We start from the raw sequence: 18,556 nt of genomic DNA, 5'->3' as shown, positions 1-18,556 counted from the left end.
GAGGCTCGGGTCGGGCGTTCGTTCCCCACCGGGCTTCTCAGCGCGGGGAGTCCGGGGGTTTTATCCAAGAGAGGGGCTCCACAACATCAGGAGAGTTGCTACAGATGCAGTGGAATAAAGCAAGAAATAGAGGTATGTGATTTCCACACACAGCTGAGGGCAGTGAATGCGTCCAAAGATGTTTAACTTTAGGTTTTTATCACTAATTTAATTGTAAAACAAAGAGCTGATAGTTTTATGAATAAGCTGTTGCATAACTTGGACATTTTTTTTTATTTATGTTGTCCTCATCTTAATTTTTTAACCAGCATTGCCCCAAATTCATGCCAATTTCTTAATCTGTGAGTTAATATGTCACATTGGAGGGGGTTCAGTTTGTGTTGTGGAGAACATACCAGATCAATGAGCCAGCAGGAAGTGAGTGCACAGTGCTCAATGTGTGTGTGAGTGTGTGTGTGTTGGTCAGTGTGTGAGTTCTGCACTGATGAATCTCTTTTATAGGACTCACCCAGCAGTGGTTTTAATCAAAACTTCCTTCAGTTGAGTCACAGGGTTACAGCGGAGAGGGGAAAAAGTCCCCGAAGCACACGTCTGATGAAAGCAAGGGCAACTTAGTCTCAGCTATTGTTGCTTTGCAGCAGGGATTTGTGGGAGAAAATGAGCGAAAACACAACAGAGGGAGTACGTTTCTATATTTGTCTTTGTCCACTGTTAACGAGCTGCTGTTACATGACCATTTGTGCTCACACGGATTTACTATGTTTTTATTTTGTCTTTAAATCTTTAAAGGCTTAGTATTCCTTGAAAGAATATATATCACCTTCCGCCTTTCATGCTGGAGTTTAAGACTGAGATCATCTTATCATGAGAAATGACAAAAATGTCAGCATTTTGGTCCAAACTTGTTATTAACAATCTCTTCAGAAACTGCGAGACGAGCATAGGCGCTTTCACGAAACAGTTCTGCCAAATGGCCGCGCAGACCAGTCTGTCCTTGCGCCGCCTCAGATTGGTCAGAAATAACAGGCGGAGGCGGTCGTGTCCCGCACAGACGTGAGCTTTCCGAAATGAAGAGGAAATCGCAGAACCAGGAGAGGCGTGTAGCAGAACATGGAGCACAACGCAATTAAATGTGTACCGTCTTCAAAACATTGTGAATTAAGTCAGTTTAGTGATTCTCTTTGTGGTTAACTATGTTTTTTTTTTTAAAAAAAAAACGTCTATCTTCCCTTGGTAATAAATCTGCTTGTTGTTGTTTAATCCTGTGGTCGCAGGGACCACCATATAATCACTTCATCACATTATTGAGTCCCGGCTTGAAGTGTTTTATGAACGAACCTCAGCTACTACCATGTCAAGTTTAAGCTCTGCCATTTTTGTGTTGGCTGACATTGATTAGCTGTGGCATCCATCTTGAATTGGACTGTAAGTTGTAGAGGCACATCTAATGATTACTTTCGGGAAGTTTTATTAGATCTATCTAGTTGTTCATGAGATATTTTGCTGAAAGACAGACAGGTAACTTCAGGTTAAAGGTAAAATTGTAAACAGAGCTCTGATGGAATCTGTTAGCTCTCAATTCATGTATTGGGAATCAGTCTCAGCTACTACCACACCAAACTGTAGCTCAGTATCTGTAAAATTTAATAACTTAGAGCCGTTTTTGTGGTTTTAAGATCAGTTGGCTGTGGCAGCCATCTTGAATCAGGTCGAATCCAACTGTTTGTTACTTTCTGCAAGTGTAATTAAAATTCATCCTATAGTTCATAGTTTTTATTTATTCAACACGATGGCTTTCAGAACCTACCATACATGATTCCAGTAATACAATAAAATGCCCAGGCATAATTTAAAATCCCATATAAATTATTTTGCAGTGATAAACACAGATCTATGTTTCTTGAACCAAACGTTTACTGTCTGGATGTTCCTGAACGGCAGATTATTCATGCAAATTTGGATTTTTTAAATTTATATTTTTCCAAACTTCATTGATCTACATTTGCCTCTAAGATCAGGCTTGTGCTGCTGTAATGGAAAACTCCTAACAGACTTAACCGAGTAAATCTAGTCCAGTTTTTATCTTTCTGCAGACTCCCCCACCCCCCCACCTCCACCACATGGTCAGCTAAGCCATTGGACTTGCAGGCTTATTGTCCTCACCAAGCTGATTAGTTTGAACTTTTAAAGATTCTGCTTTTATCACTTTGACGCAGTGATTACTCGCCGCTGACGTGTTTTTATGAACTCAAAATAAAAGCGCTGCTTGCTGGTGCGGGGTGAAAACGTGCGTCGTGTCTCCCAGAATAGATGAGTGACAGTATATCTGAATTCAGTGTTTTCCCATCTGATTGCTTCCTGAAGCTCTTCGCTCAGCCGTCTCTAAACCTGCAGCCACGTCATTGTCTTCAGCTGATGACAGTGTTTACCAAAATCTGAGCCAGAAGGAGGAAAAAAAAAAAAAAGCACACGCTGAAAGAGGCAATTTAAAGATTGCAGTAGACACGATTGAAGGGGTCGGAGGGGGGAGGCGAGTGGTTTATTACTGTAAAAGAAGGCAGCGGGCCAACTCCAAAGGCACAAAGTCAGGAGTGTATTACTGTAAAGGTGAGGGCCACTGAGTCTGCAGGACTCCATTAAGGACAGTGACGTCTCAGGACAAGGGACGAAATCTAATTTCATTCGCTCGTATTTGAAACGCCTGCTGACATCAACATTCCTTGTTGCTATTTTAGCCACACGATAGTGACATGACTTTTTTTTTTCTCTGACATCTCCAAAGATCACTACATGGTTTCGGCTCAGCACCAGTTCTGCATGTTTGTTTTCCAGGAATTGTTAATACGCTAGGCAAAATGTAAATAATGTTGCATTAAGATTGGGCTCAGAAGTCAGAATTTTCAACTTCCGACCCAGAAATATCAACTTGAACGACCCCGTTGGAGGTTTCCCACCAGCCTCGACCTCAGAATCCAACATGGCTGCCTGGCACACAAAACTTAGTGATATCTGCAGGAATAATGTTTACCCTGAGTCAGCATTTGCACTATTAATTACCTGTTTTTCTTTTCTTCCATACATTTTTGTACTCAAACCACTTCTGCATACTTTGTTCTTTTTTAAACCCTTCATAAATTAAAAATGATCAGCTGTGACTTTTTTTATTTTTGTCACTTTTATGCTTTTCAAAACCATGTACCTTTTATTTAAAATAAAACTAGCCGTAGAAATACACTGAGCAGGATTAGTAATTTCACAGCTTGTTGGCACCACGTCCTGCACTAGTTGGCGTTTTATGCAAGTGTGAAGTGGAAACTCAGATTCTGAGAATACACACACATGGGGTTTAGGGGTACTTTAACTTTCAAATGAGAAATATTTGCTTAATTTAGTGTCAGAAGGTTTTGTTCTGTCAACAAACATGAGTAGAAGAGATATATTTATGCTCAGTGATTGATATCGTCTTTAGGTAGCTCGTATACAGCAGCTCCAGCTGACTGTCCCGTCAAAGACCAAATCTGAGGCCTTTAAGAAACCCTGCTGCAGAACGCACCTCTGTTTTCTCCTAGCTTGCGCTCAAAGGAGACAAAGAGGAAGTAACAGGAAAGCACGGTTTTCTGCTTATTTGTTTTCGAGCTGTTAGGTCTTCCTTCCCAGACCTGGCCCTGTAATCAGTCCGGTCGGCTGTGTATAAAGCTCGGACAAAGCCAGAGCTGGGTTGCTATGGTGAGGGATTGTTTGCATCCAGTCATGCCACCATCCATGTGCCCTCACACACTCACACACACACACACACACACTACAGAGCGCTCTTTTGTTCGAGCGGACCCTTTTCTTGCTTCCAGAACCTCCTTTTAAAAACTGGCATCTGACTGGATCATTGTGTTGAAATGCTCACTACTCCGACCACTTATCAACTTGTCTCTACAAAGTAGTTGTGTTTACTGCACTGACATATGCAATGTTGTAGATTTTGTTTCAGTTCAGTTTATTTAGAAAGCATCAAATCCAATTTATCAGAAACTGGAAGTTTGATTCCACAAGAGAAAAGGCTCTGCCTCCTGTTCTACTTTCAGAAACTCTAGGAACCACACGTAAACCTGCAGGCTGAGAACAAACTGCTCTGTAAGGAAAATGCGGAACAATGAGATCTTTAATATATGGTGAGAGCTTTGTATGTTAAAGAAAGATTTTAAATTCTGCTCTGAAGTTTAGAAGCTAAAACTGGAGAAATGTGATCTCTCCTAGAACTCTGGCGGCAGCATTTTGGTTCAACTGAGGACTTTTTTTTAAAACATTTTTGGGATAAACAGATAATAAAGAGAAGAAGAATTAGAACTGTCCAGCCTAGAAGTGATAAATGTTGTTTTAGGTCTATTCCTGGTAGTTCGGGGCAGTTGGCAAGTAAAAAAAAACAAAGGTCAGGAGTTCAAAACCAATCAATGAGCTTGTTAAACTTTAATTAAACAGAAGACTGAACATGGCGTGAAATGAGCTGTTCAGTTGAACCATTTCCTTTTGCATCTTTAGGATTCTCTCCCTTCTGTGAGATCAAAAGTGCTTCGAGTGGCGTCTTCTTCCCGCTCCATCTCACGAGTTGCAGCTTTGTCTGAGGGAAGTCTAATAGGAAAGCCTGACTCGTCACTCTGCCCTCCTCTGGCATCCCGAGAATGAAACTTCAGGGGAGGCGGACTGGAGTCACAACTAAGATTAGCCCAGTGGTTTACGGCCCAGACGGCTCAATATTCCTCATGTCTGAAAGCAAACGGCTGCGGCAAAAACTGTCTGACAGCAGGAATTTGCTCTATTAGTGGCAAACTTTCCTCTCCACAGCACTAAAATATATCATTATGTCTCTTTTATTTTTATGTTGTTGATTGCTCCGTTCATGAATGTACGAAGCAACACTAACGTTTTTAGCTTTGTTACTGTGAATATAGGAGCTTTATTGATATTTTGTAAAAAAATGATGTTTTGCATGTAGCTTTGCAGTAATTTTCTGGTGTTTATGTTCTTTAAACAAGACCTAAAGTGCTCATTATGCTCATTCATAGTTTCCTTATTGAATTTGTGAAGAAAGAATACTTTTAGGTAATTTTTATTGAATTGTACACTTTTGTAGGTCGCGTTTGTCTGAAATGTCCTGTTTTTGTTCCTGTCTCCTTAAGAACTCCCTCTAATAACATCAGGCTGGCTGTGATTTGTATAAAGTTTCTAATAACGTCAATAATTATTAATGTAGTTGGCTGCATGCAGTATGTTTTCAGTGAATGCTAGTTTTAATTACAGTTTTCAGCTAAAAACCAAAGTAAAGTTAATTCAACCTGAATCTACACTACATGAAGTGACAGCAGTGTTACAACTTCCTAACTTTTATATGGACAGGGTTTTGTTTTTATATGTGTGTGTGTGTGTGTGTAAACAACAGGGGTGGATGTTAATGAATTGCCAAGTGGCGTTTGGAATGAGGGCCGCTGAGTCTGGTGTTTTCTCCGCAGCTTCTGACAGCGTGGACGCGACTCACTGAACTGGTCTAAATATGAAAGCATGCATTTACAATGAAGCAGCCCCCCCAAAAATAGCAGCCTGTGTCGCAGCACGCTAATTAATGCACACTCCCCTGGATGATTTATTTATTCCCCGGCAGCGGGAGCATCCGAGTGGCCGTTACTGAGACTTAGTTCGGAGGAAAATGGACATGGCCTGATGAAACCTTGGAGCAGAGGAAGCTGCAGAGAGCGAGGCACATCTGTAGTCTCCATAGTGATGGCAGCGCTGCGACTCACCAGCGGGCTAAAGAAAATCGAAGCTCATTTCCACAAGGAAACAGACCTCAGCCGTGATGTTGGAGTAGTTGTAGTAAAGAGTTCAGTCAGTGGCTTTACACGCTAACCGACAGGTTTCCAGGTCAGAGCGTCTGGTACCTGATGTGTAAAAGCCGAGTCAGCGTTCACAAATCATTTCATAGTTTTTTTTTTGTTTTTTTTTGCAATCTAACCACTTCTCCGTACTTTGTGCTATTTTAGCCGTTTGTTTATCTAAATGTTCAGCGTTATTCTGGAGACGAATGCTATGGCTTCTGGTTTATCTAACTTTTATACTTTTTAAAGTTTTAAACTTTATTAACAGATATTTTCCTCATAGAAATGACTGGAGATCTTCCGTTCCTTCATTCTTTGTAATCTACTTCAGCATAACTGTGTTTTTGTCTCATACTACTTTTAGCTACTGTTCTGATTTTAGTTTTAGCTAACCTTTTGCTACCTATAGACAGCTTTTTACCACTTTTATCTTTTAACTATTTGTTTACTACTTTTAACTAGCCTTTGGTGCTCTTAGCTTCTGGCTAGCTTTTTGATACGCCTCACATTTTGCTACTGTTAGCTTTTAGCTAGTCTTTTGTCATGTTTAGCTAGCCCTTTGCCATTTTTATCTTTTAACTATTTTTTTGCTACTTTTAGCTAGCCTTTGGTGCTCTTAGCTTCTGGCTAGCCTTTTAATACTTCTAGCTTTTTGATAGCGTTTTGCAACTTTTAGCTTATGGCTAACATTTTGCTGCTTTTGCCCAGCCTTTTGTAACATATAGCCTTTAGCTGGCCTTTTGGGGTTTTTTTGTTTTGAGGTAGAGATTTGCTACATTTTACACTTCGCTAGTTTTTTTCTGCTTCCTTTAGCTTTACCAGCTGAGTTTCAGCTTCTTCAGCAGTCATTTATCGCTCAGGGTTTTCGCTGTATTTCTGCGGTAAACGCGACGGCTCCCGTCTGTCTGAAAGTGACGTGCCCGATTCCCTTCAGAGGCGCCCACTGAGAGCAGTTGTTCAGTTCTCTCCTTCAGAAACAAAGCTGTGGAGTTTACGGTCCCGCTCATTTACACCATCAAACGTCTGAACATCTGCTGCTGCACAGCTGCCCTCTCCTCTGATGAAAGCAAACAGCCATTTGCATACGTCAGACTGTGAAATGAGGGAAGCATTCAAGTCTCTTACTCAAGTAAAAATACAAACATGCATGAAGAAACTGTTATATAAGAAATGCTTATTTTGCAGGTCTTACTCCCTTTTTTATCCAGGGGGGGTTATTTGTGACATTAGTTCAAATTTCCAGACTTCTCAGTTGATTTGTCACTGTTTTTAACACCACTGCACAAATATTTACTGCTTTATTGCTCGTATGCTCCAAACACGAACACAAAGCAGTAGAGGTCCCATCGTAGTGAATTTGACTCTGTTTTCTTGTTTTGGACACTAGACATAATCTTCAAACTTGCGTTTAATTGTAGGTAATGTATAAACTTGTAGTACTGGAAATGTGCTCCAGTCAGTAGTGAGTACAAGAACTATACGGTTTTTGTTGCTACTTCTGTCTAAAATTCACCAAAACACAGGTTTGTTCAGCTTCATGTCCCCACCTTAAACTAAATTTATGAGGGTTTGCTTATTAAAGTCTCAGTAGAAAGTGAACTGTGTCACTGATAACACGGCAGTGATTAGGATGTAAATTATCTGTTGGTTGTTTCGCTCTGTTTTCATAATTGATTGTAGCACAGAGGAGTGAATGACTTCAGTTTGAGTTCTGAGATTGATGCTTTTGAAGGTTGTTTGTGCACCCAAATATAGTTTCATAAATGTGTGAGAAAGAGGGACAGAGCTCTGTGGAGATCCCACATAGTGTGGTTTGGACATGTGATCAGATTAACTCTGTGGAAGTTTAAAAATGCCCTGCATGTGTTTCAGGACGCTGTCATAAAGCCATGTTTCAGATTTGTGAACCGTTTCCCCTCTTTGGCTCCTGACAGTTGCTGCCTGACTGATTGAGGGGAAAATACTTGAGCAATCACAACTTGTTTCCTGGCGTGATTTTTACCCACCGACCACCTGCTGTGGTTTGTTTATCCCTGTTCCTTTAACCTTTGACCCTAAACAGCTGAGGCTCAGATGGTGGAGCAGGTTGGGCTCTTAATTGAGGGTTTCTCTCCGCTCCTCCATATGCTGAAGTGTCCTTGGAAAAACCACTGAACCCAAACTTGCTCTCAAAGTCAAAGCCTGCAACAGCTCGGTGAAGTGTTTTGTTATTGCTCGGGTTTTTTTTCTTTCTATTTCAGATCCCAAAAAGCTGCTTTCATGCGAACAGAATTATTTATTGGACCGTAACAAGTGTCATTCCAGCTGTGATGAAGATGAAAGGTGCCTTAATTTTATATATGAAGGACCAGAGAGAAAGGAAGTCTCTGCAGATCAGACCGGAGCATCAGGGACCCCATTCCTTCACCGCTCTGTTGCTCCGACGGCTGCTGAGGCGATGCCAGCTCCATAATGACTGCCCCACTGCTGGTGCTTGTGTCAGCAGTTTGAAAATGGCTCTCATTCTGCATCCACGTACCGAACGCCAGCAAATGAAAAATATATTGGAAAGGTTCTATTACACGGCCACAATTGCTGAACCGCAGGGGTTGTTGCTCTCGCAGCAGTTTATCAGCGGCATTAAAACGAAACCGCTCAGAGAGAACAAGCGTTGATGTCAAGTTCTGGCCGTTTGCATCCCTGCTGAAGTGAAGCGTTAACTCCAGTGGCTGTGAAGTCGTTTAGGAAACCGCTGAAAGGAGATAAGGCAGGGTGGAATCGTTTTACAGTTCTCTGTGAAGTTCAGATTTAACATCAAAATGTGTAAAGATAGAGAAACACTATCGAAATTGTGGCATTACTCTTAAAGAGTGAGCGACTTGTTTTTTTTTATAGACGAGCACATTAGACGCTAACGTTAACTTAAACTTTTTCTCATTAACACACAAAAATAACTTGTTGATGGCAGCAGCAGTCTCCCTCCATGAGTTTTGAGTTATTTGATTATGTGGTGTGTGCGGTCCGTGCCATGTTCCAAAACCTGTAAGGTGCACGACCAGGCGCCTGACACCGCGTGGGCCCTTCACGCAGGGGCGGGGACGGCACGACTGCGTCACTGTTGGCACGCGCACCCTCGCTCAATGTTCAACACGTCAAATATAAATCTAGCAGAACGCAGCTGAAAGTCACTGTATTTTGATGAAGAAAGGTGCTGTCACCCCAGTTTGTCATTTTTTAGAAAAACACTCGAGTTCTCCTCCAAAGTGGATGTTTTGGCATTTAAATCCTGCAGCTGGAAAGCATACGTCATCACTTTGTCACTTTTAACCGCAAAGCCAGCTTGCCTTTTCACACATCAACCGTTTCGGCTCTTTTTCTACCTCGATTCGCGGCCCAAAGCAGCAGCAGTGGTGGGTTGGCTTCGACCCCTCGCCGCCTCGGCCTGTTTAGAAATCACATCAAGGTGGCCAGAAGGTGTGTAAGTCTTGTAAGCAGTCTTGTGAAAGAGCCTCATAAACCACTTTTCAATATTGCCTGTTTAGCTGCTTAAAAAAATCCATCCTTGTGGCTCCAACTTCTGGCTTCTGCTCTTGTTTCCAGTTCTAACGTCTCGATGAACATTGAGATATGTACGTACCTAGACTGAACATCATCTTTTTTTAAATTTCAGGATGAAAAAAAACCAAACCAGTCGCTCCCCCTGGTGGTGTGGAGGAATGAGGGCCTGTGGATGAAGGCCATGGAGCTGAAGGTGTGGGTGGACGGAGTGCAGCGCATTGTGTGCGGTGTCACAGAGTTCACCACTTGTCAGGAAGTGGTCATTGCTTTGGCACAAGCCATCGGTAAGTTCAAAACCACTTCATAAACTAATAGGAAGTATTTTGCTGATTGTGACAAGTTTCAAATGTTAATTTGATGGTGAAACCACAACACAAATCATAGTCCAAGTAGTGGAGATGATACTTTGTCTGGATGAAATCCCTTCATGGACATCTTACGATGCGAGTCATGTCCATTACTATGTGGGCATGATGTCAAACTGATTCGAGGTGATAAATTGCGTAAAAAATAACAAGTGACAGGAGGGCACAAAGATTTTCACCATAAATAGCCCCTTACAGAATGAGATGAGTCATACTGCAGTCTTTTGGTTTATTGACAAGTGCTGTGCAGTTGCGGTGAAAATAGGTTCACACGCTGCATCTGTTCCTCCTTCTTTGCCTTTGTTAATTACACACGGTTTTCCTTTGGTAAGGACAGAGTTACACCAACCTGGAGATTCATCGGAGTTGAAACCCATCTGTCACGGCGACGGCGTCGCAAGAAGTGTGGCATTCGCAGTCCTTTGTGTCCGCTGTGCCTGTTTTGTCCAGGCCAGGGTGCTTTGATGCAAATGGCTGTCGTGATGAATGCGCCTCTTTTTACAAGGACCCTTACTGTGCAGGAGGGGGAACAGTTCTGCTCTTATCTGTATGTATACAGACGGGAATGCAGGAGTACACACACACAAAAAGCTGTGAACCATTGAACCTTTGGCCAACACAATCGCTGCTTGTTGAGCTGAATTTTCCCACCGTAAAACCTGTTTTAACCCAACACGCTGGTGAAGTTCTTTGAATCAGTGCTACACAAGTACAAACACTCATTATTATTATTATTGATATAAATGCTGATTACTTTGACTCACATTTCCCTCGGGTACAGTTACTTCATATTACATCAATACACAGAATCTCAGCGGAAAGGTCTTAGCTGTATAAATGCTGATGTTTTCCTGTTTATAGTTTCTTCCATGGTATTTGCAATCAACTTACGCAAATCTTGTTCTACTTTCAGCATTCTTGTATCAAAATGTTCAGCTCAGTCTAGAATAGTGAGCTATAAGTTTTTGTTTTTTTTAACTTTTATACTTTATTTAGAATAAAATTCCTCATGGAAATACACAGAAATCTCATCATTTTACTCAAAAACATAGCTCTCTTTGAAATCCGCTCCAGCACACTTGCTCTGTTTTTGTCTTCTTATGTTGCTTTTAACTTTTAGCTACCATTCTGCTTCTTTTACTTTTTAGTAAGTTTGCTTTTTTTTGCTGCTGGTTTTATGTTTTAGTTTGTGTTCTGCTGCTCTTTATTAATGTTTAAACTTTGACAACTCACTTTCAGCTTCTCCTGCAAAAGGCATTCAGCATTCATACTTTCTCTGCTTTACTCTGGGGTTTTTTTGGTGATAGTGATAAATGGTAAATGGACTGTACTTGTAAAGCACCTTTCTAGCCAGCCAGGCTCTTAAAAGCGTTTTACAACACAATCTGTGGCCTCACTGACTCATCCACACACACATCCATACAGCTTCTACTACACATCAGAGACAATGAGGGGTTCAGTGTCTTACCCAGGGACACTTTGACATATAACTCCTGCCAGGAATCGAACCTTTGACTCTCTCATTGGAAGGTGACTGCTTCAACCACTGATCCACAGCCGCCCCGCTGTGGGTCATATGCATTTCCAAAGATATCCATACACCAATGTAAAACTATTATTTTGGTGTCCCAGCTTGTTTTTTTTACAACCTGTTAGTGATCATGATCTACTGCAGCTGCTGGTTTCCTTGTACTGTAGGAAAATCCAAGAGGCTACATGCAGATATTAGAAAAAGGACTGTAGGTTTGCATGAGTCAGGAAAATCTGACCTTCTTTTAAACAGAAGTCTAAAGTTCTCTTTTTCCTTGTCCTAGGACGCACTGGCCGGTACACTTTGATTGAGAAATGGCGGGACACGGAGCGCCTCCTGGCTCCTCACGAAAACCCTGTGGTGTCCCTCAACAAGTGGGGTCAGTATGCCAGCGACGTGCAGCTCATCCTCCAAAGAAACGGCCCGTCCATCAGCGAGCGGCCGACCTCCGAGGGGCTGGCTCGCGTTCCAGAGCGAGGACTCTACCGCCAGAGTTTGCCACCACTGGCCAAACTCCGTCCATCGGGGACGGACCGCTCGTTCAAACGCAGGGAGCCCAAACGCAAGTCTCTGACCTTCACCGGGGGTGCCAGGGGTCTGCGAGAACTATTTGGAAAAAGCAGAGATGCTGAAGGTATGAAGTGTAATTTTAGGCTTTTCTTGTGAAGGATGTTGATTCTTTCTCCAATTAAAACAATTGGATGTCCATTGTTTTTTCTACCCTTCTACTCTCAGCCAAACAGACGCAGCAGCGTGGCGTGAACCTGAACCTGAGCAGATTCGGAGGTGGTGGAACTGCATCCCTGCCTGGGAGTCCAGCCAGGGAGCTGAACCGACTGGTGCAGCTGCAGAGAGACAAACTCCAGGCGCTGGAGAGCCGTCTGCTGGGCTGTGAGGCGGAGCTGCAGGACTGGGAGGAGGTCACCGGCCAAAGCAGCGACGTGAGTCCCCTTACTCAGCCCCCCCCATCAGAACAGCTCCGTGTCATCTTTAGAACGTCAATTATGGTGTTTTATTTGCTTCTCAGGAAGGGAACCTGGAAGACGAGATGCTGCTTTTAGAGCAGCAGGTGAGGAGGAACGATGCTGAGATGGAGGAGGAGGAGTTCTGGCAGAATGAGCTGCAGATCGAGCAGGAGAGCGAGCGGCAGCTGCGGCAGCAGCTAGCAGAGCTGCAGGGCCGTGTGCATGACTGCGAAGCCAGACTTTCAGAGTACTTGGCTCGTGTTCAGGTGAGCTAAACACAGAAAAGCTGCATAATTAAACTGTTTTAGTTGGTCTGACAACCACATAATCATTACTTTGCAGCGGCCCCTGAGGGCCCCAGGATCAGCCTTTTGTCCTTTGAGCTCAGATATTTCTCCAGATTACTGAAATCTTTAGATAATATTACAAACTGTAGATGATGGGATGTTTAAAGCCTTCCCACTTTTCCACAGTGGAACAGTATTTTGAAATAGTTCTGCTACTTTTTACATGAAGTTTCTCTCAGACTGGTGAACCTCTGCCCATCTTTACTCCTGACAGATCCAGCCTCTCTAAATGCTTCTTATACTGAGGGCTGTTTCTTATTCAAATAACTTACTTTTACAACCTTTTGTTTCTCCTGTCGCAACTTTTTTGACATGTGTTGCTGCCTTAAAATTCAAAATTACCTTTTTTTTTCTTCTCAAAACTGGTAAAATTTCTCCATTTAAACTTCTAAAATGTTTACCATGTTCCAATGTGAATAAAATATGGGTTTATGAGATTTGCAAATCATTGGGTTCTATGAGTCACACAATGTCCCAACTGTTTTTTGGGGCTTGGAGTTGTAAAGCTCTTTATTATAATGTTGTTTTAGCTTTAAGGTGATTTGTTGCTGCTTTGTTTAGAGCATGGAGACGGGCCTGGAGCGGGAGCGACTGCAGCAGGAGGCTGAGCTCACCCTGAAGGCGAAGGAGGAGGAGGTACAAATCACTTTATCTTGGTTTTATAAACTCATACAGGCCTGCAAACAGAACGGGATGTTTCCTGTTAATCTTTTCACTTCTCAGATGTTTATCTCAAGGTCCTGCATCTAATAAACACTTTTACAACACAACACAGTAACCACTTCACTTAGTAGCATCACATATTTAAAACATGAATTCTGTTGTTTTGCACTTTAAAACCCTTCTCCCATGTTAGGAAGATTAATCTCCTTTTCCTGCTTTCCTTCAAAGTTTATACGAGTGTTTTTCCCTCCGATTTGGATTTCAGGTGCAGTCCCAGCTGCAGAAAGTGAAAACAGAGCTGGAGGTTCAGAGCCAACAAACAACTCGGCTGGAAAGCAGCTGCAAGGCGATGGAGCGTTCACTTTGCCAGTCGGGCAAGAGACTTCAGGTCGGACCCATTTCGGCTTCGAAAATGCCAAGAATTTAAAGTATTCTCTTTTGCATTTAGCTTTGAAAGTGATGATGGAAGTAGGTTTAATAAGAAAGCTGCTAAAAGTTTCTACTAAAGGCTGGATGACTTAGTGCTGCAGTGTTTAGTTTTTCCCCACAGGTAGAACCACAGAAACATAAACCCGGCTTACAGAAATGTGCAGTGAATCATGCTTTCTGGTGTAAAATGAAACTCTGTCTGCTGTGATATGAGGTAGTAAGAAGGGAAGGTATTAACAGCATTCTTTGCCTGATTAAAAAGAAGCTTAATGAATATGCTAACTATGGTTTGTGACTTAAGGGATCGAAGGCAAACAGGTTAAGTTTGTGTTCAAGCAGCACCTTTGAGTCGAAGTTACTGCTCTGGCCGTGAGTCAGGCTCCTTATATCGTCCGAGGCATGGGCCTCATTGTCTTGTCATGCTGTATTTTCCACCGCAGGAGAAAGAGCAGGAGCTGGAGCGGCTGACAAAAGAGCTCCGACAGGTCAACCTGCAGCAGTTCATTCAGCAAACTGGTACCAAAGTGACTGTGCTGCCTGCTCAGCCCGCGGGGGACAACACCACCAACGGTAGCTACAGAACCAGGCTGAAAGTCCCCCCGAATATCTCTAACCTAACGTCAGATTTACAAAAGAAGAGCCATTTTTTAAAACTGATGACCTGTTTTTGGCTGATTTTATTGCCTGGGCTGCGTTGTTACATCTGTGTGGACACAGTGCCACCTTGTGGTCATCCTCAGAATGATCCGTCAAGCAGAAGTGGTGAAACAAAACTGTCTGTGAGCTCATTAGGCCTCAAAAATGAAAGGCTTGGCACTCCTTGAAGGAGTCGCACACTGCATTTAAAGCTGAATTTTTGGTGAATAATGTAGAAGTTTTAGTCAAACCTTCATGATAGCGTTTGGTGCAGTCTCATCTGATACCACAAGATGTCACAGTCTGAATGACTCTCAGCTACTACCACATCAAAATTTAGCTCAATATCTGTAAAACTGACTGACAGCCAGTTGTGTGTTGGTTGTGACGGCCATCTTGAATTGAGTTGGCTTGAAAAGTTAATCAGTTGTAGATGATTTCCTGAAAGGTTGATTAAACTCGTCCAGTGGTTTATAAGATATTTTGCTAACAGTCAGGCAGACATAGTTGACTTCAAATAGTTAATAGCAACATTTTAAACACAGATTTGAGTCAACCTGTTCATGTTTAGAATATATGTTGGGGTCAGGCTCAGCTACAAACATTAAATACAGTCTGGGATAAAATTCCTAAAGTAATCTGTTCTTGAAAGTCGTTTTTTTTTTTGTAATTTCAAGTAGTTTTATTTTCTTGATATGGATCTAATTTATTCACAAAAAGTTGACGATATTAAAACTTTTTTTTAACTGCAGATGTGGAGTGTGGCTCTCTGAAACGACTGGGCTCCTCCCGACTTTTACCCAGCGACCTCCGCGCCCTACAGAGCCGCGCCTCGTCCAGCCTGAACCCAGAAGGCATCTACGTCTAACTCTGTGGAGCCCAAAGAGTCGCACGGCTGAGTGACCTGACGACACACCGGATCGTTTTAAACCTAAACCCCCCTACCCCCAAACAAACGTCTCCAGAACCTGTTGAAACGGTTGGCGTCGGACCTCCAGTTTTGCAAAATGAGGCTTGACTGGAAACCCTCCATCTGTTTTGCATTTTGTTCTCCATCTCGCTGGAAACTGATGTCAATACCAATTTGCATATTTAACATTTTAACTCTGTTTGAACTCTGACAGCTCCTCCAGAATCACTTATAAAGTGGAGCAGCTGCATAATGAGCAAGAAAAACAAACCAGCAGATCTGTTCTTTGAGCATATGGACGCTTGAGGCAACAGATTGTATTTATGTTTCTGTAAATCGTAAGAGAATTTCAGGAGTTTCGATTAATGTACAAAAATACTAGCTGCATGAGCATGCACAGACCTCACTTGTGTTATAACCATAGCCATATCTGATTGCCTTACTCTGGTGTTTTAGCACCAGACACCAATAAAAGGAGAAGTTCACATAAATCTCAAGGTAGCTGAGAACACTATGCGCCATATAAATTTGATAAAATGCTTCACAGCAATTCAGGAAACTGGTCATGATAACTGATGTCAGTGTAGCTTACAACGGGGTCAGGGGTTTCTTTTTGATTTATACGAGTTTAGATATGTGTGGATTCAAATGGGAGGAAAATAACCTAATTTTTCATGTATTTCTTTTGTGAATGAAATCCCCTATCTGCTGTGAGTCAAGGAAGAGGAAAAAAGAGATTTAAAAAGCCTGTAGAGTAGCTGAAATGTTTAATAGTATAAACTCTGTGTCTAAATGCAGTGTTAACAAGCGACCACCAGGTGGCGACAGAACACATGTTATTCAGGCGTCATACACTGGCCATGTATGAATGTTGGTATTAATCTGTAACGAAGCCTCAGCACTTTATTTATAAAAGTGCCACTTTTTCATTTAATTTTTAACGTTTTAACAAACTAAAGATGTCTCATATGAACCAAAGCTAGTGTAAGAAAATAAGACAATAGTTAGATGAATGTATTTTTTTAAATATATATATATATATATATATATATATATATATACATTTATGTGCTCTATCTTCAAACTGTAAATGTGTTTCTGTGTTTCATTTTGGATGAGGATAGGGGGTGTTATCAGAGGCCATTAAAAAAGATATCTACAGCAGGTAAGATGTTAATTTTTCATAACCTTGCTTCACAGAACCCCACTTCAGAAGATTTGAATGATCCCTTTAAAACCCCCATGACATCAGAGTTGATATTTAAGTGGCTCTAATGAACATTAAGTCATTTATAATCCAGTATTTGGCCTAAAGAAGGAAAAAAGAGTTTTAAATAACATTCTGATGACTTAAACTGAACTTGAACAAATCTAGCATTCGGTGAAACACTTCCTGAGACATTTCGTGTCAGCAGAGATGATGTGAAATTGTCGGCTGGGTGTTTTTAGGCTTGAGCGACTAACGTTACAAGAAAACTCGCAGGTAAGCAGATATCATCCTGCTCGTTCTCGGGGAGCTTTAAAGCCGTACCTCCGGTGCGTTTCGGCTGTGGATCAGTATTCACACGAGGCCGCTCGTTTGTTTCCGAGCAGTTTTAATTTGCACGCCCATAAATCTTCGGGCTCGAAAATTCCCCGCAGTTTCTCTTCGGGTGTGATAAACAGCCGCTGGCTTTTCTGCAATTACTTCATCTGACAAGCTTGAGAATCTCATTTGAGCCCCACGTGAAGCCGTTTGTGCCGCGGACATGGAACAACAAAGTGAACTCCGCCCCTCTTTGGGGCGCAAAGGTAGTCGGAGAATTTCACATCACATCTCTCCTAAGTCCTCTCTGTGGCTGTTCAGTGGCAGAAAATTGCCTTTTTATTGTCATGGAAACATTCTGAGCCCTCACTAATGGAAAGTCTTCGATAATAGCATGCCTTACTGAGAAGAAAAACAAACGTCTACATATCACGTCAATGTAAGGAGAGTTTTTTACAGTAGACTGAAGTCTGATATATGCAGAGCGTGTACGTGCATGCTAATTTTGGCTTGGTTTGTTTGAGCTCCCAATTAATGGCAACCAAGAATATTTCATCCTGTTTTGCCCTGTTGGCTTAATGATGAGTGGGTTTAGCAGAAATAAAAACAGCAAAAACCTCCTCATTATTTCCATGCCTTTTTTAAAAATTTGACAATAAGAACACTTCTGAATGTAAAGCAGAACCCTGTTGCATTGGACAACAACAACGTTGTGCTTGGTTGTATCTTTTATTTTTATTTTTGTTATTCCCCCCTCTGATTCACGCCGTAAGACGTCGCCAATAATTGGCGTCTGTCGAGCCATCAGTGGCGCTTTTCAGCAGAAGTGCGTACACAAATGAGATGATGGAGCCATTATGAAAACAGCCATCAAGAGGTTTTAAAAAGCTATTTGAGGAACGCTGTGGCTCAGGGACATTTCAAGACGCGGAATTACCCAGACAAGAATGGACAGGAAGTAATTATGGATAAACGCTCTTTCGCAATGTCTCGAACCATTTGACAAGTTAAATCAAATGTTTGCTCTCATGGAGGACCTTATACCCTGATGCACCGTCGCACTGGAGCAAGGGGAGTCACTGGGGGATATGTAAATACATAACAATCAAAAAAAGAAGGGATGTGTTTCAGAAGTTGTTCTATTCAAAGTGTTTACATCAACACGCCTCTGTAAACATCCTAATCAGATCTACTGTGCTTTAATGTCTGAAAATCGGCATTAAAATCCGTATTATTCTAATATATTTTCTATCGTCTGCCTATAAAGCCACCCAATGTATTTTTTTAACCTGTCAGAATTTATCCAACCTTCCTCTTTGGGTTCGAGTTGCTTATCAAATTCATGAAAAATGTAAATGTATGAAGAAATGATTAAAAAATCAACATGATAAATGTCAATAAACTGCTTCTCGGTACTGAACTGAGTGTTAATCTTCTGATTCCTACAAAATAATGGTATTGTTTTATCTTTTTGGAAAAACCAGAAGAAAGCTTCCTGTGGTTGACATTGTTGGACAGTTTCATTCATGTCATGATGTCAGTTTTGATGTATTTGTCTAATTAAGTGGTTTAGTTTGAAATCCTAAATGTAACTAAGTGGTTATGGTTCCTAAACCCAATGAAACGAGAGGTAGAACCAAAAGAAAATCATGCCAAAATTACTGGTTAATAAATAATAACTACTGAATGAAAATCAATTTTGTGAAAGTTGTTCCTTGAAATGAACCGCAATCCAAGTCAGAATCAGGATAATTGGATGACAATAATTAGACAGAAACATATTTTCC

At 41.6% G+C, this 18,556-nt stretch overlaps 1 protein-coding gene across 1 annotated transcript; it reads left to right on the top strand.

The window, feature by feature from the left end:
- Positions 1-6: 6 nt before the first annotated feature.
- rassf8b (Ras association domain family member 8b) lies at positions 7-18,189 on the top strand. Its single transcript, XM_017414928.3, has 9 exons — positions 7-132; positions 9,511-9,682; positions 11,578-11,928; positions 12,030-12,235; positions 12,322-12,525; positions 13,168-13,242; positions 13,535-13,657; positions 14,139-14,268; positions 15,087-18,189. Exons 2-9 carry the CDS (start codon positions 9,571-9,573, stop codon positions 15,200-15,202), a joined length of 1,317 nt encoding a protein of 438 aa, XP_017270417.1. The 5' UTR covers positions 7-132; positions 9,511-9,570; the 3' UTR covers positions 15,203-18,189.
- Positions 18,190-18,556: the final 367 nt, after the last annotated feature.

This window comes from Kryptolebias marmoratus, linkage group LG18 (genome assembly GCF_001649575.2).
Source record: "Kryptolebias marmoratus isolate JLee-2015 linkage group LG18, ASM164957v2, whole genome shotgun sequence".
NCBI classification, from domain to species: Eukaryota; Metazoa; Chordata; class Actinopteri; order Cyprinodontiformes; family Rivulidae; genus Kryptolebias; species Kryptolebias marmoratus.
This window is presented reverse-complemented; position numbering and strand designations above follow the sequence as displayed.

Excerpts from the sequence above, each read along its gene's own strand:
- rassf8b (XM_017414928.3), top strand. The coding sequence starts at position 9,571 with ATGAAGGCCATGGAGCTGAAGGTGTGGGTGGACGGAGTGCAGCGCATT. Across the intron at positions 11,929-12,029 it reads AAAAAGCAGAGATGCTGAAG|CCAAACAGACGCAGCAGCGT; the intron begins GTATGAAGTGTA and ends TTCTACTCTCAG. Across the intron at positions 12,236-12,321 it reads TCACCGGCCAAAGCAGCGAC|GAAGGGAACCTGGAAGACGA; the intron begins GTGAGTCCCCTT and ends TTTGCTTCTCAG.